Source organism: Apodemus sylvaticus, chromosome 10 (genome assembly GCF_947179515.1).
Source record: "Apodemus sylvaticus chromosome 10, mApoSyl1.1, whole genome shotgun sequence".
NCBI classification, from domain to species: Eukaryota; Metazoa; Chordata; class Mammalia; order Rodentia; family Muridae; genus Apodemus; species Apodemus sylvaticus.
This window is the reverse complement of record NC_067481.1, coordinates 105847158-105866727: the sequence shown is the minus strand read 5'-3', so window position 1 is coordinate 105866727 and position 19570 is coordinate 105847158. Positions and strand designations below refer to the sequence as shown.

The window sequence follows — 19570 nt, the reverse complement described above, 5'->3', positions numbered from 1 at the left end:
CCCACCGTTAGCTCTGCTCATGTGTGCTCATGGGTGGCTGATGTTGCCTTCTATAATGGATTCCTGGTCAAGTTATTTAGGAGTTATATTATATTTTCCTTTTAAAATTGACATATTAGCACTGGAGATTTGTGGCATGCCCTGTGGTGTGTCAGTGATGTGTCCATACACTATACAGTGTTCACACCAGGGTAAGAGTTATTTGTTTGCAGTAAGAACATAGGCAAATCCTTCTTTTTTCTTCTATTTTTCAAATTTCTTTTTAATTTTATTTTTACAAAGAATTGTTGTTATAGCTCTATGCTCCTGGAGGGCTTCTGGGTGCCAGCCAAGAACAGTCTCTTGCAAGATGAATCTGCAGTATTTTTGTTACTGTTTTGTTTTTCAACAAGAAGTTTTATTTCATTTCTCATGGGGCTGGGGATGGAATGCAGGGCCTGTACATGCTGGACATGCCCTTTACCATTGAGTGGTGCCCTCTTAAAATGCATAGCACACTGTCATTGTCTAGAGCTACCTACTTGGCACTTAAGTTTATTATTTTATTTATCAGTATGGGAGAGGACAGAGAGAATGAGAGCAGAACTCAGGGCCAGTGCTTGGTTCTTTAGTTGCACTGTGGGCCATCAGGATTACTCAGCAAATGTTTTTACCTGGCGTGCCATCTCACTGACACCCCATTTGGCTTTAAAAATATATTTCTTAGATTTTTTTTATTTTGCTTTACGTTTTGCCAGCATGCATGTATGCATGTGTGTATGAGTGTGCCTGTGTGTCTGTCCACTGCCATGTTTGCCTGCTGTCTGTAGAGGCCAGAAGAGGATGTCTGACTCCTTGGGATTGGAGTTACAGGCAACTGTGAGCCTCCTGATAGATGCTGGGGATTAAACCTGGGAACTCTCAGAGTGGCCAATGCTCTTAACTGCTTACCCATCTCCCGAGTCTCCACAGTTGTCATTTGTAATGGATTTAAAAGCAGTGATGACATGGAGGAGGAAAATAGGGCACATGTCTCAGAAGCTGTCTTCCTTGGAGACCTAGGACCCTATGACCACGTAGTCATATCTGTCTGACATAGGCTAGGGGTATATGGATATTCATGATAATTTTCCTACTTTTATATCTGTGGAATATTCTAACAATCACTCAAATGAAAAATATCATTGTGCACTTTGAGTTTAAGTTGAAGGTTGTAAAATGGTGTCATGCACTTGGCTTCATGTATGAAACAGGTGTGGAGTACGATATTAATCTTGTGATTCTGGCTTTCTCTTTCTCTGGCCTTTTCCTCCAGGGTCTCCGTGATAAAGTTTTAGATGACTGTAATGCTGTCCTCAGTGTTAATGCCAGTAACTGCAAGGCTCTGTATCGGAAGGCTAAGGCTCTAAATGACTTAGGGCACTACAGAGAGGCCTACGATGCTGTGGCAAAGTGCTCCTTAGCAGTGCCTCAGGTATGGAGTCAGTGCTTCAGCTCGTTGATTTGCATCATGAGTATCCATCGGCGCTCATGTGAGAAATAGCCAAGTTTTCATGCAATCTTCAACTTGCTTCAGTTGAATGTAATAGCTAACAAAGCAAATGTCTAGATGGGCAACACCAGAGCCCTGCTTCCTTGCTTCACTAGAGATACATTCATGAATGTTGCTCTTTCCAGGATGAACATGTAATAAAACTAACTCAAGAATTAGCTCAGAAATTGGGATTTAAAATAAGGAAAGCATATGTTAGAGCTGAGGTAAGCAGAACTTATCTCTCAGAATTCTTTTTTTTCAACTTGTTTTATATTCTTGAGTCGGTTTTGTTTTGAAACTGTGTTTTCATTTTATTTCAGCACTCACTGAAAGCAGTTCCTGGGGATGGGGCTCCCAAGGTAGGGTTATTATCTATACAAGAATCATGTTTCTGAGGAAAGCAGGGATGGAGGGCTCAGCAACTGTGCTCTTTTGTATGTTCAGTGTGGTTCCCTGTGATGCCTCAAACATGAAATTGGCCATGGCTTCCTATCATTTTAGAGAACAAAAAGCATCTCAAGTCCTATACTTTAGTTCCAGCCAGCATCTCCTGTGGGCCATTAGAGCATGTGACAGGATGTGAACACTTAAATGTTCCGTTTTCTTTGAAAACTGTGGCTCTGGGCCAGATACTAGTTTTGAAAACATTGGGGTTTAAAAAAGAAAAAAAAAAAAAAAAGAAAAGAGGCTGGAGAGATGGCTCTGCAGTTAAGAGCATTTACTGCAGGGTTCAATTCCCAGCACTCATGTGGCAGTTTATAACCATCAGTAACTCTAGTTTCAGGGGATCTGATGCTGTCTTATGTCCTTCCAGGACACCAAGCACACATGTGGTGTATAGACATACACAGCCAAAACATAGGTAAAATGAACAAATCTAATTTTTAAAACCTTAAAAAAAAAAATTAAACAAAACTACCTTCTCAGGAAATGGCTATAGATGGTGTTAATCTCAGGTTTTAGAAGCAGAGAGGCAGGAGGAACTCTGTGAGTTCGAGGCCTACCTGGTCTGCATAGACAGTTCCAGGACAGCCAGGACTACATAGTTAAATACTGTCTCGTTTTTTTTTTGTTTGTTTGTTTTTTCCCCAGGGGGGAGGTGTTGGTTTGAAACAGTGTTTTTCTCTGTAACACTGGTTGTCCTAGAACTCACTCTGTAGACCAGGCTGGCCTCGAACTCACAGTGACCCGTCTACCTCTGTAGTGCTGGGATTAAAGGCATTTGCCGCCACTTCAGGCAATTCTTCTTCTTTTAAACTTGAAGCAAAATCTTGTGGTTGTTGGGACGGCACCAGCCACTGTGAAGGGCTGGCGGATGGTGGTGAGATCAGTTTCTGTTCCATTCTGTATAGCCTTCGAGGAGCACCCGTCTGCTAAGTTCACAGTGTTCCCTAGTGGCTGTGCACTTGGGGCAAGGAGTGTGGCATGAGCCAGGCTCACAGTGAGATCGATCTTAAGAAAGGAAAAGGTCAGGTCTGATGATACCTGTGTAACTCCAGATACTGAAGCAGAAAGACCAGATGTTCAAGGCTGTTCTCGAATTTACCCTGAGTCTGAGGCCACCAGGGCTACACGAGACCCTGTTTGAAAGGAAGAAGAAGCAGGGCGTGCATGGTGTATGATTTTTAATTCCAGCACTCAGGAGGCAGTGGCAGGTAGCTCTCTGAGTTCCAGCCCAGCTGGTTCTACAGAGCAAGTTCCAGGCCAGCCAGGGCTACACAGAGAAACCCTGTCTGGTAACAAACTAACAACATTGAGTAGAAGACTGTTCCTTTGATTTCTTTTATCTTCTCAAATGTCTTCACAAATCTGCACCATGCTTTTAAAATTTTTACAGATTGTTTAAGAGTTTAGCATCTTGAAAACATGATTCATTATTTGTTTAATTTCCAGGCTGTAAACTATTCTGTGGAAGATATTGAGCCAGGTACGTTTTTACTTGCGATCTTATCCCGCTAAAGTATGCCTGCCAGCTAGCCAGGGTTAGGCTGTGCTTTTTCTGTAGTATTGCCAGGGAGATGGCTGTTGATGGAAGCGAGGCTGGGGCTGCATCCGTATTCTCACCCAGCCTTTATGCCCTCTGTTAGTGCCCAGCAACACTCCTACTCTGTGACATAGTGTCTTAGAGTGAGTACATTTCTGTGCTTGTTACAGATTTGTTAATCCCAAGGCAAGAAGAAGCACGTTCGGTTGTCTCCCTTCCTACATCGAGTTTTTCTCAAGTCATTGGGAGTGAGCTGGCCTCTGTTCCTATTATGCCGGTAACTTCTGTTTTTCAACTGCAAGTGGATGAGAGCCCTCTGCCATCCACAGTGTTTGCAAATGGCGGGAAGGTCCCCTTCACCATATCAGAAGCTTTTCTGGATGATGACACTGTCCTTGGGGATGAAATAGATGCTCTTCTTGATTCTGCTCCAGAAACAGACAGTGCTGTCATGGTGAGTTTCACTGTTTAGTTTCTCTTGTAAGAAACATGAATGTGCGTGCATGTGTGTGTGTGTGTGTGACGTGTGCAGGTGCCCATGAAGGCTAGAGAACAGGATCAGATCCTGCAGTTACAGGCAGTTGTTGTCTCTCATTTGGTGCTGGAGACAGAACTCTGGTCTTTTGGAAGAGAAGTATTTTAACCGGTGAGCCATGCCATTTCTCCTTTTCTGTTTAGTCTCCTTCCCTCCCCTTCCCTCCCCTCCCCTCCCCTTCCCTTCCCTCCCTTCCCCTCTTCCCTCCCTCTGGCAATTTTTTTTATTTATATATTTTCTAACAAAGGTTCTGGGGATTGAAATCGTGTCCTCAAGCTTACGAGACAAGCACTTTATCCACTATGCCATCTCTCCAGCCCTATTTTCTCTTCTCAAGGACGTAGTTACTTCCCATTTAAATCATTATGTGACATGCTAGGTAACTTGTATTGCATCTAGGATTAACTTTGGATTTCTTACCTTGGCATTTTATTTGCTTCTAAGGATAACTAGATAACTTGGTCATTGCTGAATACTAAAAAGAAGCATGCTGTCCAGAAAGAAGTGAGCATTTTTGGAATGGGAAGATTAAGCATGACTCTGATAGAGAACAGGCATTTGAGGGCTCAGGAGAGGGTTCAGTGACTAAAGTGTTTGCCATAAAAGCATAGGACCTGAGTTTGATCCCAGCACCAGTGTAAGAAAGCTAGGTATGGTAGTGTAAGCTGGTAAGCGCAGAGCTGGAGAGGTAGACACAAGCAGATGACTGGGGCGTACTGGCCAGCTAGTGTAGCCTAATTGGTGAGCCTAGGTCCTAAAAACAAGGTAGGTAGCTCCTCTGGAATGATACCTAGGTTGATCTTTATCTCTGGACTCATGTGTCTACTCAGGGATGGGGACACACACACACACACACACACACACACACACACACACACACACAGTGGTATGGTTCGATTCCAACACTTGTGAAGCAGAAGCAGGAAAATCTATGTGAGTTTCAGGCCAACCTGGTCTATATATGTAGTTCCAGTCCAGCCAGGACTATATAATGAGACCTTTTCCCAAGACAGACAGACAGACACAGACACACACACACACACAGACACACACACACACACACATACGAACTGGAGAACTGGAGAGCACTGGCTGTTTTTCCAGAGGACCCAGGTCTGAGTCCTATCACCCATACAGCAGTGTACAGCTGTTTGAAACTTCAGTTCCAGGGGATCTGATGCCCTCTTCTAGCCTCTGAAGATGCTGGGCATGTGTAGTGCACAGACACATATTCAAGTAGAACATCTATACACATAAAATATAAATAAATACGTATTATATATGTTTATTTATATGTTACTATATTATGTGTGTTATATGTAAACATATATAATATTTTATGCATACATATTTATATACATATACACAAATTACTTCCCTTAAAAACCTTCAATATTGGGGCTGGTGAGGTGACTCATCAGTTGAGATTACTAGTTACTTTTCCAGGGGACTGGGCTTTGATTCCTAACATCCTGATGCATCATGGAGCGCAACTGTCTGCAACTCCCAGAGAATCTGATAACTCTTCTGGCAGGCAAAACACCAACATATAAATAAACAAAGTTTACTCAGTGGATAACTGTGCAGGCATAAGGGCCTGAGTCGGGAGCGTGTGCTCCCTGCCTGTAAAGCCAGAGCTAGGCCATGCAGAGCCTAATGCTTCCCAGACCCGCCAGCCAATCTAGCCCAGTCCCAAGCTCTTGGTTCAGTAAAGATACTATGTGTCAGAATAAGGTAAAACAATTGAGAACATCCTGACATCAGCCACTGGCCTTCATACATACCCACATGAAGAGGCTCACCAGCAACACCGGCACACATATGCAGACACCACACACACACAATCTTTATCTTGTAGCACTTACTTATTTGTACGTGTATTTGTATATTAGTGTGTGGAGAAGTGAGAGGACAGATTGCAGCAGTCAGCCCTTCCGCCATGTTGGGTTTGACAGTAAGTGCCTTAACCTCAGAGCCGTCTTGCTGTCCTTTATTCCCCTTTCTAAACAAATTTAAAAATTTAAAAATAATTATAAAGTAAAAGTGTGAGTTCAGGGCTAAGAATGTAACTCATGATTTGCAGCATATATTAAGCCCTGGGTTACATTCTCAGTATTGCATGGTGGCATGGGAGGTAGGGGTAGCAGAATCAGAAACTCAAGGTCAGCGATGGTAACATAGTAAGTTTGAGCTGATCTGTATGAGATCCTGTCTTTTAAAAAGTCTCTACCAAGATTCTGTGTTAGTTGTGAACTGGATCTTAGAGGAATCAGTCCATCATGGCGGGGTGGGTATAGCGTGGTGGGCAGAGGGCGCTCCTCTAAGATTGTTACAGTGAGCCTTCATTTGGATGCAAGCGTTCTGTGTGGCTCATTGCCTCAGTTTGGGGCATGGGGGGGTTGATAAGCTGATGGTAAAGCAGGAAGCTAAGCCCGTGGAAGCTGGTGCTAAATCTGCATTCTTCTCCTCAGTCCTCCACCCTGGTCAGAGGACCCCTCCTGACTGCCAGTGCGGCTCCGAGCCTGCCCTTCCGGACACCATCCCTGCTTGGAACCTTGCCCATTGGTGCAAGGTACGCTCCTGAGCCCTCCTTTGCAGAGTTTCTTCCACCTCTGACTTCATCCTTGGAAGACTTTTACTCTTCTTTAAATTCATTTTCAGTGACTGAATCCAAACGAGGTAAGACTTTCTCCTAAATTATAAATAACTGCAGTCGATTTTCTAAAAATAAAAATATGCATCATAATTTTATAAAGCACTTTTAGGTGGTAATTTCTTGAATTGTTTTTTATTTTGCCTAAACTATAAAGAGGGACCCTCCAGGTTTGAGCTTGGCTTGACTTAACTGCCATTTTTGAGAATAAGAAGCAAGAGCATCTGGGTAGGCACAGGAATGTCACTGACTTTAGATCGTATGATTGGCTAAGTTGCTGTTTACTGTTTCAGGGCAAATGATTTAAAGTGTTTTCTGCATTAAAAAGTCAATCCCATCTTAAAGCATGTAAACTGGGAAAACATTAAAACTAGCTTCATATCTGGGTTTAATATGATAACATTTAGACCTGGTTGGGCCTTCATCTGTTGAGCTCAGCAGCCTATGTCCTTATCTTATCATGGAGTACTGAGGGCTTGGTCTCACCAGTGCTAGGCAGAGTACTTGGTTTGGGTTTTGTTGTTAGTTTGCTTTGGTTTTCTGGAGTGCTCCGCATAATATGTAAAGTGCTCTATTGTTGAGCTACACCCATACCATAAATAGTGAGGAAAGCCTTCATATTTTTGGGGGACATTGTTATGTAGTAAAAGGGTAAAGGTCTAAATTATTGTTACAGAGATTTACAGAGAAGAGGTTGAAAACCATCGGGATGACAGGGAAATAGTTGAATGGTAGATTAAGATTAGACAGCTCTTGGGCTGCCTGCTACTCAGTGTCAGAGAGGAGGCGTCTTCTCAGGTTTTTGAGTGTGGGTATTACTTTCTTGGGTTTGTCTTCGTTATCTTCAGTAGGCCCTGCTGTAGATAATTTTCCAATAATGGCTAAGGGTAATTTTCGCTCTTGGCTTCTAGAAGACCCTAAGCCCTCTTTGTCAGTAGTGAATAAGAAAGCTTATAGGATCGGGATGGGAAAGCCGTGGGAAGCCATAGCTGGTCAGCTGCAATGCCCTTGTGTGCTCATTCTGTGGTTAGAGTGAAAAGGTCTGTTGAAGTCTTTTTATTATTTTAGATCTGTCCACCTCAACTGCTAGAGAGGGAACAACGCTTAACAACAGTAATTCCTCCCTTTTACTTGTAAGTGTCACTTCCTCTTTTGTGAATACGTCGCTAAGATTCAATATAGGCCTGTACTTAAGGAACTGGATAATGTGATTGGAAATGAGAGCCTCTTTTGAATTTCTGTGTGCTGTGGGGAATAGCATTATAAGACTCATCCCGAACATCCAGTATAAATGTTTTGAGTGTGTGACTGGATCTGTCAGAGCAAAGGAATCACCATTGCAGATAGTGCAAGCCTTAGGACAGCCTAGCACAGTGAGGAGACCTAGAGCAGAGCATGTAAAGATGTGTGTCCTGTGGAAGCAGAGCAGGTGTCGTTAGTAACAGCCATTAGAGGATCGCCAAAGGGGCCCAGAGTGGAAAGATGGAAATGCAGAAACGGACAGTTTGTCATAGAGATGTGACTGAGACAGATGGTGCCAGCCTTGGTCTACTCCACAGGAATTCAGGTCTTTTTTAGCGATAGTACAATATTTGTTGCCTGTTTCTGTTTTGTTTTGTTTGTTTTTTGTTTTGTTTTGTTTTCTTACTCTTTTTGCAGATGAATGGACCAGGAAGTTTGTTTGCCTCTGAAGATTTTCTGGAAATTGCCAGTCAGCCTAGAAATGACTTTGGGAACTTTTTTGGAAGTGTCATCGCTAAACCGTTTTCATCAGGGACTCCTAGGCATCCCCTCGAAGGAACCCATGAGCTGAGGCAGGCTTGCCAGATCTGCTTTGTAAAATCAGGTCAGCACAGCAACCTAGCAGGCAGCAGGCGAGCTGTGAGGCTCCTAACCAGGTGGAGGAGCGCTGGCTCTGCTGGCTCTGCTGGCTCTGAAATGTGAGGGGGGAGGGAGCAGTGGGAAGAGCAGGCAGCCTCTGCTCCCAAAGCTATTCAAATCCTTGCCTGGGTCTGCTTTTATGAGCGGCTAGATTTCCTCTTGAGATCATTTCTGAAGCACTGCTGCTCCATAGGACAAGGCACAAGTTTCCTCTGGCGGCCTGTTTGTTCCTATGGGATTTCGGGCCCAGGTGGTCAGTGTTCACCTGCTGTGACTGCCTGTACGATTGGAAGGTACTTGCTCTGCTCAAAAAATGGACAGTCATCTTTATGTCTCTTTCAGGCCCTAAGTTAATGGATTTCACGTACCATGCTAATTTAGACCATAAGTGTAAGAAAGATATTTTGATTGGTCGGATAAAAAATCTTGAAGATAAATCATGGAAAAAAATACGTCCAAGACCAACAAAAACAAATTATGAAGGACCATATTATATATGCAAAGGTATTTTATTATAATTAATTAATTAATTGGTGTTTGTTATATGACTAACCAACTTTTTGAGAATCACTCTGCTAACTCCAGGCCTTGTCATCTGGATCTGTTGGCTGCATTTGTTCCAATATTTCCTGTTATTAAAAACGGTTAGGCAACAGGGCTACACAGAGAAACCCTGTCTCGAAAAACCAACCAACCAACCAAACAAACAAACAAACAAACAAACAAAATGGTTAGGCAAGGGTGTGGAGAGATGGCTCAGTGGTTAAGACTTCTGGAGTTCACAACTGTCTGTAGCTTCAGTTCCAGGGAATCTGACATCCTCATAGACATATATGCATGCAAAATGCCAATGTATATAATAAATAAATGAGCCCGAAAAACAAAAAGTAATTAGAAAACTGCTTAGACCGGGAGCACAGGAGTGTGTTGAATCAGGTCAGTTCATAGTTTTGTTGTTTTTGCTGTTTTTTTTTTTAACATCTTGTATATAGTTTATAGTCTGTGGAGACAAGGCCTAGATTGGGTTTTAAACAAAGAGATCAGTTTCATCCCCATAGAATTGCAGTGCTGGACTGAATGTGCTTTGGAGAAGACTTGCATTTGGCTTAAGCTTCATCTGAATGAGCTTTGAAAGCCACTAAGGAATGATGGGAAAAGAAAGGAAGTCACAGTTTCCCGGTGTATTTTCATGTATTTCATGTATATGAGTGTTTTTGTGAATGTATGTCTGTGTACCTCTAAGGTCAGGACCTGCCCAGTGCAGAGCAGTTCCAAAGGTGGGGAGCCACAGGGTGGGTGCTGGGGGGGCCACAGGGTGGGTGCTGGGGGGGCCACAGGGTGGGTGCTGAGGGACCACAGGGTGGGTGCTGGAGGGGCCACAGGGTGGGTGCTGGAGAGGCCACAGGGTGGGTGCTGGGTGGCCACAGGGTGGGTGCTGGGGGGGCCACAGGGTGGGTACTGGGGGGCCACAGGGTGGGTGCTGGGGGGCCACAGGGTGGGTGCTGCCAGTCTAACCCAGGCCCTCTGCAGGAGCAGTCAGTGCTCTTTAACTGCGGAGCCTTCTCTTCACTCCAGTTGTTTATGAGAGTGTGATTGTTCACAATGACATTTTCACACATAATGTAACACAGGCTTCAGTAATTTAACCCCCTTTCTGTCTCATGTCCCACTTTTCCCATAAAATGGTTTTCAACCTTGATGCAGCTCTGTGTCTTCTCCCAGTTGCCATCAAAACCAGTTCAGCTGGTAGACGGAATCCCACCCCAGCCTGCACTGCAGTGACTTTCCTGCTTGAATTATCTGATTCCCTAGGATGCTCGCCGACACTGTAACTGTGCTTGCTATTCACTGGCCCGGAAGAACAGCTGTCTCTGTCTCTCTGCTTTCCAGATGTTGCTGCAGAGGATGAATGCCGATATTCTGGCCACTGTACATTTGCTTATTGCCAAGAAGAGATAGATGTGTGGACCCTGGAAAGAAAAGGGGCCTTCAGTCGAGAGGCTTTTTTTGGTGGCAATGGAAAGATCAGCCTTACTGTGGTCAAAATCCTCCAGGAGCATCTTGGAGAGTTTACATTCCTTTGTGAGGTGATTTCTCCACAACTCACTTTCTGCTGTCAAATTTGGTGAGAGTGGTGGAGAGCGTAACTCACTGGAGAACCTAGTATGCATGGAGGCCTCGGAACTGTTAACACAGTTAAATACTATGGCTGGGTGCCATGGCACGTGTCTTTAACCCTAGCACTTGGGAGGCAGAAGCAGACAGATCTCTCTGAGTTCCAGGCCAGCCTGGTCTATATAGTGAGCTCCAGGCCAGCTAAGGCTACTTTTCTCATCAAAAACCAAACTAAAAGAAAGTATGTTCAGGCCTGGTATATGCTCCTTTAACCTAGCACTCTTCGGAAGTAAAAGCAGGTCCATCTCTATGAGGTTTAAGCCAGTAGCTACGCCTCTGAGAGAATGAAAGAAAGCTGGGCCTGGCGGTACGTGCCTGCAGCTCATGCTCAGAAGTCTTAAGTTCAAAGCCAGTGTGGTGGGCTATAGAGATCGTGTCTCATATCAACTAGAGCAGCATGCATAGTAGTAAGGTTTTGTGCTGAGTATCAATTGGTACAAATTATTCATTATAAATGTATAAAGATACTGAAACTAAGGCAGTATTCTGGGCACAAAACTTAGACTTGTGCTTATTTGTGTGATAATTCTTCTTTTCTTTCTATTTCAGAAATGTTTTGATCATAAACCTAGAATGATAAGTAAAAGAAATAAAGATAATTCCACTGCTTGTTCTCACCCGGTCACAAAGCATGAATTTGAGGACAATAAGTATGTTGGTGATTTCTCATATTAGAAAAATTTAAAAAGTACTTTTGTTCATTTGAGAATTAAGTACTGAATTACTAGACTGATTACTTTGTATAGAAAAGTCCATTAATTTATAGCTTCACATGACATGCATTTGTGAGTTTTGTTGTTGTCTAAACTATAATTATACCATTAAAAGTTGCATGTGTAATTTTTTTCTGGTACTAATTTTAATAAAATGGCTTTTCAGACTAGAACTTGACATCATGTATAGATATATGTATGTATATATGTATGGTTTTCAAAGTTGGCAGAACAGTCAGTATTAAAATGTCACTTTGTTTTTGCCTTAGGTGCCTTGTCCACATTTTGAGAGAGAGCACAGTAAAATATTCAAAAATACGTTCTTTTCATAAACAATGTCAACTTGATTTATGTCGACATGAAGTTCGTTATGGCTGCGTGAGGGAAGATGAGTGCTTCTATGCCCATAGTCTTGTTGAACTGAAAGTCTGGATAATGCAAAATGAAAGAGGTGGGTGAGCTTGTTACTGTGTGTGAGAGAGAAGTTGGGGGTGGGGTGGGGACAGAACAGTAGTCAGGAGAGCCACACGTCTCAGCCAGGTCATTCAGTAACAGTTTGGGTTTGGTGAGATGGCTTGGTGGGGAAGGGCACTCATGCCAGGCATGCTGACCTGAGTTGGATCCCTTGAATCAATGTAAAAGGAGAAAACCGACATGCACCCCTGTATGCACAGACACAGAGTAGATAAATTACATGTAACAAAAAATGTAAGTAAGTATGCGGTTCCATCCCTCTGGTGGGATTGGACTTCCGGCCTTGTGTGCGCTAGGCAAGCTCTCAACCACTGAGCTTTATCTCCTGTCCTCTTTGCTCCTGTTGATGTCAGATAGGTCATTATTACATTGTTGGACTGCCCTTGAACTCACTCTGTAGCCGCAGCAGACCTGATTTGGAATCTTACCTGAGCTTCCTTAGTAGCCGAGACTATTGGACTGGGCCACGGAGCTCGGCTATTGTAATGTTTGTTTGTTTGTATTTTTAAAGAATTACCTATTTTGGATGTGTTTTCGTGCAGTTAATCATTAACACAAATTTGTGCATACGTTGTGGATTTTTTGAATGGGAAAAGGATTCCTTGGAAGACATAAAGAACTGTGCTTGTAAATACCCCATTTTAAAAAATGTGATGCAATGTATATTCATCTTTGATGGATCAGACTGCCTGAGCCTGGAGAGTTAAGAATTCTCTTAGGCTGAGACCAGATGAGTGGGTACCACCATGTGTTCTTTAAGAGAAACTTGTACATTTCCTAGGTATCGCCCATGATGATATTGCTCAACAGTCTGAACAATATTGGAGACGTCTGGAAGCCAGCATGCCTGGAGTGCAGGTATCTCCCCTATTCCTGTGAGCTGGGCGCCCTTCGGGAATTGTCTAGTTGGGGCTGGATTTGTGATAGATTGAGGTTCACACTTGCAGTCCTTTCCTAACTGCTTGTTCAGTTGAATAACTCTTCTGTGAAAACATTTGCAGCTGGTTGATTGCCATAAACAAGCATGTGGCAGCCTGTGCTATCTGCCAGTGATAGAGGACGCAGTTTTCCTGTTTAGCCCATTTGAGAAAACACTGGGTCTTGGCCTTTGATAATTCTTGGATCCGGGTAATAGGTTGTGGTTTCTCCATAACCTATTGTGTCCTACATGGTTTAAATGCCTTATCCATTGTTCTCCTTGACCCACCCAAAAGCCACCGAGTTTCACAACTAGCTTCTCTCAGTTGAGGTTTGGCACCTATAAGTCTGTAATCTTTTTATCATATTCTTTTGCATATTTGAGACAGTTTGGATTAACTATCAACATATATGTATTTGTCAAGTCATAGAGCCAGACAGCTATGCTGGTACAAAATGCATGGCGATTTTGTATGCTGATTTTAGAAAAGTGGTTTCTACTCTAATTGATCTTTCATTGTTCAAGGTCCTTGGTAATCAAATAATGCCTGGATCACTTAACATGGAGATAAAGTTTGTATGTGCTCAGTGTCTGAGAAATGGCCAAGTCATTGAACCAGACAGGAACAGAAAGTACTGCAGTGCCAAAGCACAGCACCCGTAAGTATGTGTGTGTGCCTGTGAGTCCCTGCTCCGTAGGGTCCAGTCATGCAGTGAGAGGAGACCAGAACACTGAGAAGTCGGTGATGAGCTGTGGTAACAAGTGAAAAGGATCTAGTAGCTGGTATGTCATGAGTAGCATTTTGTTTGGTTTTACCACTTTCTTTGTTTAGTTTGTACTAAATGCTGAAAAGTGTCAAGAGGAAGTGAGACAGTAGACGCGCAAGGCATCTCTTAGGAGGGTTGAGAAGAAGCCTCTCTGTTCCTCTGGGTGCACATGCTGTGCTCGCCTTTTATGTTATGTTTTTTTTTTTGCCCGAGTGTTGTTTTTTTCTGAACTCCATCTTTTTTAGGTGGACCAAAGAACGTCGTGCAATGAGAGCCATGTCTTTTGAACGTAAGAAGTGGATGAACATCCGTCCTCTCCCCACAAAGAAACAAATGCCTTTACAGTTTGATGTACATACGTAATTTTTAAGCCACTTTTTAAAATTAGGCATTTCCAGTTCTTAGAAAGTAGTGCTAATTCAGACTGAAGCACCAAGCTCTTTAAGTACTGCTCCTCAGTTGTGATGAAATTGAAGCTGTTGGGTTTCTTCCTTGCTCCGTGGTGTATGTGTGTGACTAACAGTTTTCATATTGACTTGTACTTCATAGGTTACATAGACAGAGTAAGCAGATACCAGAGCTGAGTGAAAGTTAGGGCATAATTTATTTTTCAAAGGATTTATTTTGGGGACCGAATGAGTATTTCCTTTTATTTTGTCTGAGTTGGAGGTGAAGCCAGGGCTACCTTTTTTGTTAGCAATGCTAGACACAGTTGCTCGCATTTTTCCTGTTGCATCTTGGTTGTTTCACTATAACACAGAATGCAAGCTAAAAGCCACTCAAAGATGCCAGGCAGTGGTGGCACACAGCTTTAATCTCAGTACTCAGGAGGCAGACGCAGCAGGATCTGTGCAGGTTACAGGTCAGCCTGGTCTAGAGAGGTCATGCCAAGACAGCCAGAGCTACACAGAGAAACTCTGTCTCATGCCCACCCCCCAACACATACAAAGACACTCAAAGAAATAAGACTTGCTAAGGTGGCCCAGAAGAGAGTGTCAGTGCCAGCGATGTGCACTCAGGTTTTGCATACCTCTTGGGAAGAGAACACCGTGCCATCTTGTCTCCTCAGGGAAGCCAGGCACTTGGTCCACTTTGTGACTGGAAAGTGGGGGAAGCACGTGGAATGTTGGCATTGCCGATGTTTCTTGTAGCTTTGTAAGGCTTAGTGCAAGTCACAAGGCCAGTCTTTGGTAGGCAGTGATCTGCTCTAACTGAAGTAGAATCAGAAGGCTTTTATGTGAAAAGGAGATCAGAAGGCTTTTATGTGAAAAGGAGATTTATTGGAACTTTGATATCTTGGGCCATAAAGGATGAGAATGTGTTATTAGAGATTTGGCTAAAACAGGGCAACTGGGCTCAGTGATAGAGTACTTGTCTAGCATGTGTGAGGTCCTGAGTTCAATCCCCAGAGCTGCCAAAACCAATAACTTGCTTTTTCTCTAGTTCCTGCGGTGCTGCCAGGACTGGTGAGCTCTGTTCTTAACGACACTTGGGCAGCTTTACCGACTCTTCCCCCAACCATGTAGATGTTGTAGGGACCTATTTCCTAGAATAAATTTGTGTGTGTGTGTGTGTGTGTGTGTGTGTTAGAGATTATGGGGAGGTAGAAACACCCTCTTTCAGAAGGGACCTGTAATATTCTGTGGCTTCATTTGCCTATCTGGTAAATGGGATCATTATGCCATAAGGTCAGTTATCTGTTCTGGAATCTCTGAAACCCAGTACAGAGCCTGGCCTGACTAGCGGGTGGCAGGGGTGGCAGTTCACACCTGTAACTCCAGCACTTTGAAGGCAGAGGCACAAGAGTCACCACAAGTTTAAAGCTATCCTGGCTTAAGGCCAGTTAGGGCTACATAAACATCCTTCCTCAAAGACTCAAACAGAAGAAAAAAACAAAAAGAATGTACCCAAGCCCCTGATCCAGCAGACTTAAAACATAGACCGCTGGCTCATGTCGGTTTCCGTGCGGGGTTACTGATTTCATCGCAGGAGGAAATGTAGTGCTGAGAATTTTGCAAAGCCAGAGCATTCACTGGTCGGGAAGGGAAGGGAAGGGAAGGGGTGGGAAGGCCACAGCCCAGGTAGCAGTTAAGGGCCAGCCAGCTGAGAGACCTAGGAAGGCGCTTTCTTGGTGATGGAAGTTCGCCTGTTTCTTGGAGACTGGTGATTCTCAGGGAGAACTTGCTGATGATGGCTGTCATTTCATTCTCCTGCTGGTACCTCCCTGTTCCCATTGTTAATTAAAATTCCACTTAACCAGAGGAGTGCTGCTGGAAAGCCTTTTAATTCTCCGACCTGGTTAGTACAGTAGGTGTCTTCAGATACACTGTATCTAGACTTGTGGCTAAGGTTAGCTGTCCTGTGGGGTCATTAGCACTTTGAGTCTGGGAGCTTCCTGGCACTGTCTAGTAACCTGTGGAGCAAGCTGCATTTGCTTTCTGTTCCCAGTTCTGACGTGGAGGCATCATGACTATTATGGGAAGAGAGCAGTAGCCACTTGACAAAGGGTATCAGATGTTCACTACAGAGATGAGATGATCCCTAGTATGTGTTTTTGTAGGAAATTTGTACTCCTTAATTCTGTGCTTCATTTTCTTTGGGAAACTTTCTAAAATAGAAATGTTTACTGTCACTATCATATATTTTGGGCTTATGGTCTATTTAAATAGAATTAATTTTAAAATTTGTACTACTAAGCATTAGCACTGATTTTGCTCTAAATATAAAACTAGTTACACTAAGCAATGCCCTGTCTTTAGTGTATATGTGTGTGTGCATGCATGCCTGCATGCATGCATGTGTGCGTGCTGTGTGTGTGTATATGTATTATATATATATTTTTTTTTCTCCTCACAGCTATGCAACCATATTGCTAATAGAAAAAAGTGTCAGTATGTTGGCAACTGTTCCTTTGCTCATAGTCCTGAGGAACGGGAAGTATGGACCTACATGAAGGATAACAAAAGTAAGTTCATGTTCTCTGCCCTTGATATCTGTGAGCACAGCACACAGCTCACATGTTTCCGCAGCAGCTCTAGTGGTGCTGCTGCTGCTTGCTGGGAGCATAGCTATAGCCTCCCTGGTGTGGAAGCTGACTTCTGATGTGGATGTGGTTAGGCCACATTTAGTGTGAATCTGTACTTCTACATCCCGCATATAACAGGTAACCTCCTTAAGAGTTGTCTGTGGTCCTGGTGAGATGGCTCAGCAGTTAAGAGCAATGACCTTCTTCCAAAGGTTCTGAGTTCAAATCCCAGCAACCAAATGGTGGCTCACAACCATCCGTAGTATGATCTGATGCCCTCTTAGACAGCAACAGTATACTTACATATAATAATAAATAAATCTTTAAAAAGAAAAAGTTGTCTGGGACAGCTCAGTTCCTCTGGGACTCTAGATAAGATCACTTGTGGCCATCAGATAGATGGGAGTTTGAGAGGTGCTTCAGACAGTATTTTACTTTTGAATCTAAATAGTTTTACTACAGATCTTTTGTCTGTTTTCCTTCCTTCCTTCCTTCCTTCCTTCCTTCCTTCCTTCCTTCCTTCCTTCCTTCCTTCCTTTCTTCCTTCTTTCAGATTTATTTATTTTATTTATATGAGTACACTGTTGCTGTCTTCAGACACACCATAAAAGGGCATCCAATCCCATCACAGATGGTTGTGAGCCACCATGTGTTTGCTGGGAATTGAACTCAGGACCTCTGGAAGAACAGTCAGTGCTCTTAACCGCTGAGCCATCTCTCCAGCCCTTGTTTTGTTTTTTTAAGACAGGGTTTCTCAATGTAGCTTTTGTTGTCCTGGAACTCAACCTATAGACCAGGCTGACCTCAAATTCAGAGATCCACCTGCCTCTGCCTCCTGACTACTGGGAGTAAAGATGTGTACCACATTTGTTTTGAAGGTGTAGCAACTAATAGGCAGTCCACATGCTTATGTTTTTTGAATGGCATTTTGTGGTTCTTGCTGAACACAGTTCCTTTTTCTTCAGTACATGATATAGAGCAATTTTATGAACTCTGGCTGAAGAACCAAAAAACTGAAAAAAGTGACGAGGCAGCCAGTCACTGTAGCAAAGAAAACGGGAAGCAGATCCACATGCCAACAGACTATGCTGAAGTCACTGTAAGTACTTGTGCTGAAATTATCTTGCTTAACTTTTAATTTTAAAACCATAAAGGAGTTGGTTGGGATGTGGCCCAGTTGGTAGAGTCCTTGCTTAACATGCATAATACTCTGGATTTAATCTTCAGTACTGCATAAACTGGATGTGGTGGTGCACGTTTTTAATCCCAGCACTCCTGGGAATTCCAGACTGAAGGGCCAGAAATTCCAGGTCATGTTTGGATGCATGGCAAATTGGAGGCCATCCTGGGTTACATGAGAACCTGTCTCAAAAGCCAAAAATGACACATTGACACATGAAGAGATGCACACCTTTCAGATCATCACTTGGGAAGCAGAGGCAGGTGATCTCTTGAGTTCAAAGCCAGCCTCTTATAGCAAGTTTTAGGTCAGCTAAGGCTCCACAGTGAGACCTTTGTAAAAAGTAAAGAAAACATGAAAGGCTTGAGCCCATCACTCCTAGTTATCTGATGTTAATGCTTTGTGTCTGTAAAATAAGTACTATAGATAAAGTTGGAAGTATGTCTGTTCTTCCCTGAGGAACCAGATACAGTTGGCATATTCACTATATATGTTTATAACAGTGATGTACCCTTTAAATGAAAGGCAGAGGTTCACTCTGTAGCCCAGGCTGATCTTGAATTTGATCTTTACTTAGCCTCCAGAACACTGGGATTATAGACGTAAGCCACCATGCCTGACCAGTATTATGTGGCTCTTGTTCATTTGTAGTAAGCCTGGTGTGTTGAGTACTTGGCAGCAGTGTGTGTGTGTGTGTGTGTGTGTGTGTCTATTCCTGCTACTTGTTTCCTGCTTTCAACCCTGCATCTTACCCATGCCTATCACCACTGCAGGGCTGTTGTTTTCTGTCTTGGCCTTGTGTGTGTGTGCTCAGGACACATGCGAGTATGGATATTTTATGTGTATTTCTGCCTTTGTAGGACAAGCATCTTTACTTTCTGGGTACCTGATGCAAATCTAGTGTTGTTGAGACTCACTTGTGTAGAATTGCTGCTGGTTATTCTAGAGATGACCTGCTCTGACCTTGTGCAGCTCCTGCTTTTTCTCAGGGTGTTAATTCTGCCCAGAATACTTAACTCCTTTCAAATGACCTCGTTGGCACAGCAGCTGCTCTGGCTTCCTTGCCTGACCTTAACCGGATGAGCACTCCTTAGCTTCTTGTGCATTGGCTTCTGTTCCCATAGTGCAGTTGGTCCTGTGCAGGTGCTATGTCTGCTTTGGGGTTATATGTCCCTTGCCTGGCTTATGCAGCAGTGGGGAGGTACAGACTCTCAGGTAGCACATCTCCCTGCACCCTTCAGGTGGACTTCCACTGCTGGATGTGTGGGAAGAACTGTAATAGTGAGAAGCAATGGCAAGACCACATCTCCTCCGAGAAGCACAAGGAGAAGGTTTTCCACACTGAGGACGACCAGTACTGCTGGCAGCACCGCTTCCCTACCGGGTACTTCAGTATTTGTGAGAGGTATGTAGACCCTGCAGGTTCCCTGTGGAGAGGGCTGATCCCATGGTCCTTCCATGGTCTTTTTGTCTGCAGACAGAGTAGGAAGTGGGTGGTAGTGTCGTAATGGTGCTGTGACCTGGCAGGCTCTGGAATGCCCAGGAATGCTATCCAGGTGCACCTGTCCACACTCTCCCTCACCACCTTTGGAGTCTCAGTGCTCTGTCACATCTTTGCCCATAATCAATGCTCATCAAATTAGTGGCTTTAAGGTAGATATTAAATATAGACTTAGAATATAGCATTGGGTTGGAGGGATGGCTTAGCAGTCATGAGCACCTTCTGCTTTTTGAGAGACCCAGATCTGCTT

General features: G+C 43.5%; 1 protein-coding gene across 3 annotated transcripts in view; it reads left to right on the top strand.

The window, feature by feature from the left end:
• Positions 1–19570, top strand: part of Zc3h7a (zinc finger CCCH-type containing 7A) — a 36170-nt gene that overhangs the window by 14693 nt on the left and 1907 nt on the right. For all 3 annotated transcript variants that reach the window (XM_052197885.1, XM_052197886.1, XM_052197888.1), the window contains 18 exons: positions 1295–1453; positions 1657–1737; positions 1834–1872; positions 3407–3440; positions 3668–3951; positions 6504–6711; positions 7754–7818; positions 8345–8531; positions 8909–9070; positions 10457–10653; positions 11291–11391; positions 11724–11905; positions 12710–12786; positions 13373–13506; positions 13860–13965; positions 16471–16579; positions 17605–17738; positions 19061–19224. In XM_052197885.1, the coding sequence (XP_052053845.1) occupies positions 1295–1453; positions 1657–1737; positions 1834–1872; positions 3407–3440; positions 3668–3951; positions 6504–6711; positions 7754–7818; positions 8345–8531; positions 8909–9070; positions 10457–10653; positions 11291–11391; positions 11724–11905; positions 12710–12786; positions 13373–13506; positions 13860–13965; positions 16471–16579; positions 17605–17738; positions 19061–19224 (2423 nt within the window). The remainder of the gene's footprint in view (positions 1–1294; positions 1454–1656; positions 1738–1833; positions 1873–3406; positions 3441–3667; positions 3952–6503; positions 6712–7753; positions 7819–8344; positions 8532–8908; positions 9071–10456; positions 10654–11290; positions 11392–11723; positions 11906–12709; positions 12787–13372; positions 13507–13859; positions 13966–16470; positions 16580–17604; positions 17739–19060; positions 19225–19570) is intronic.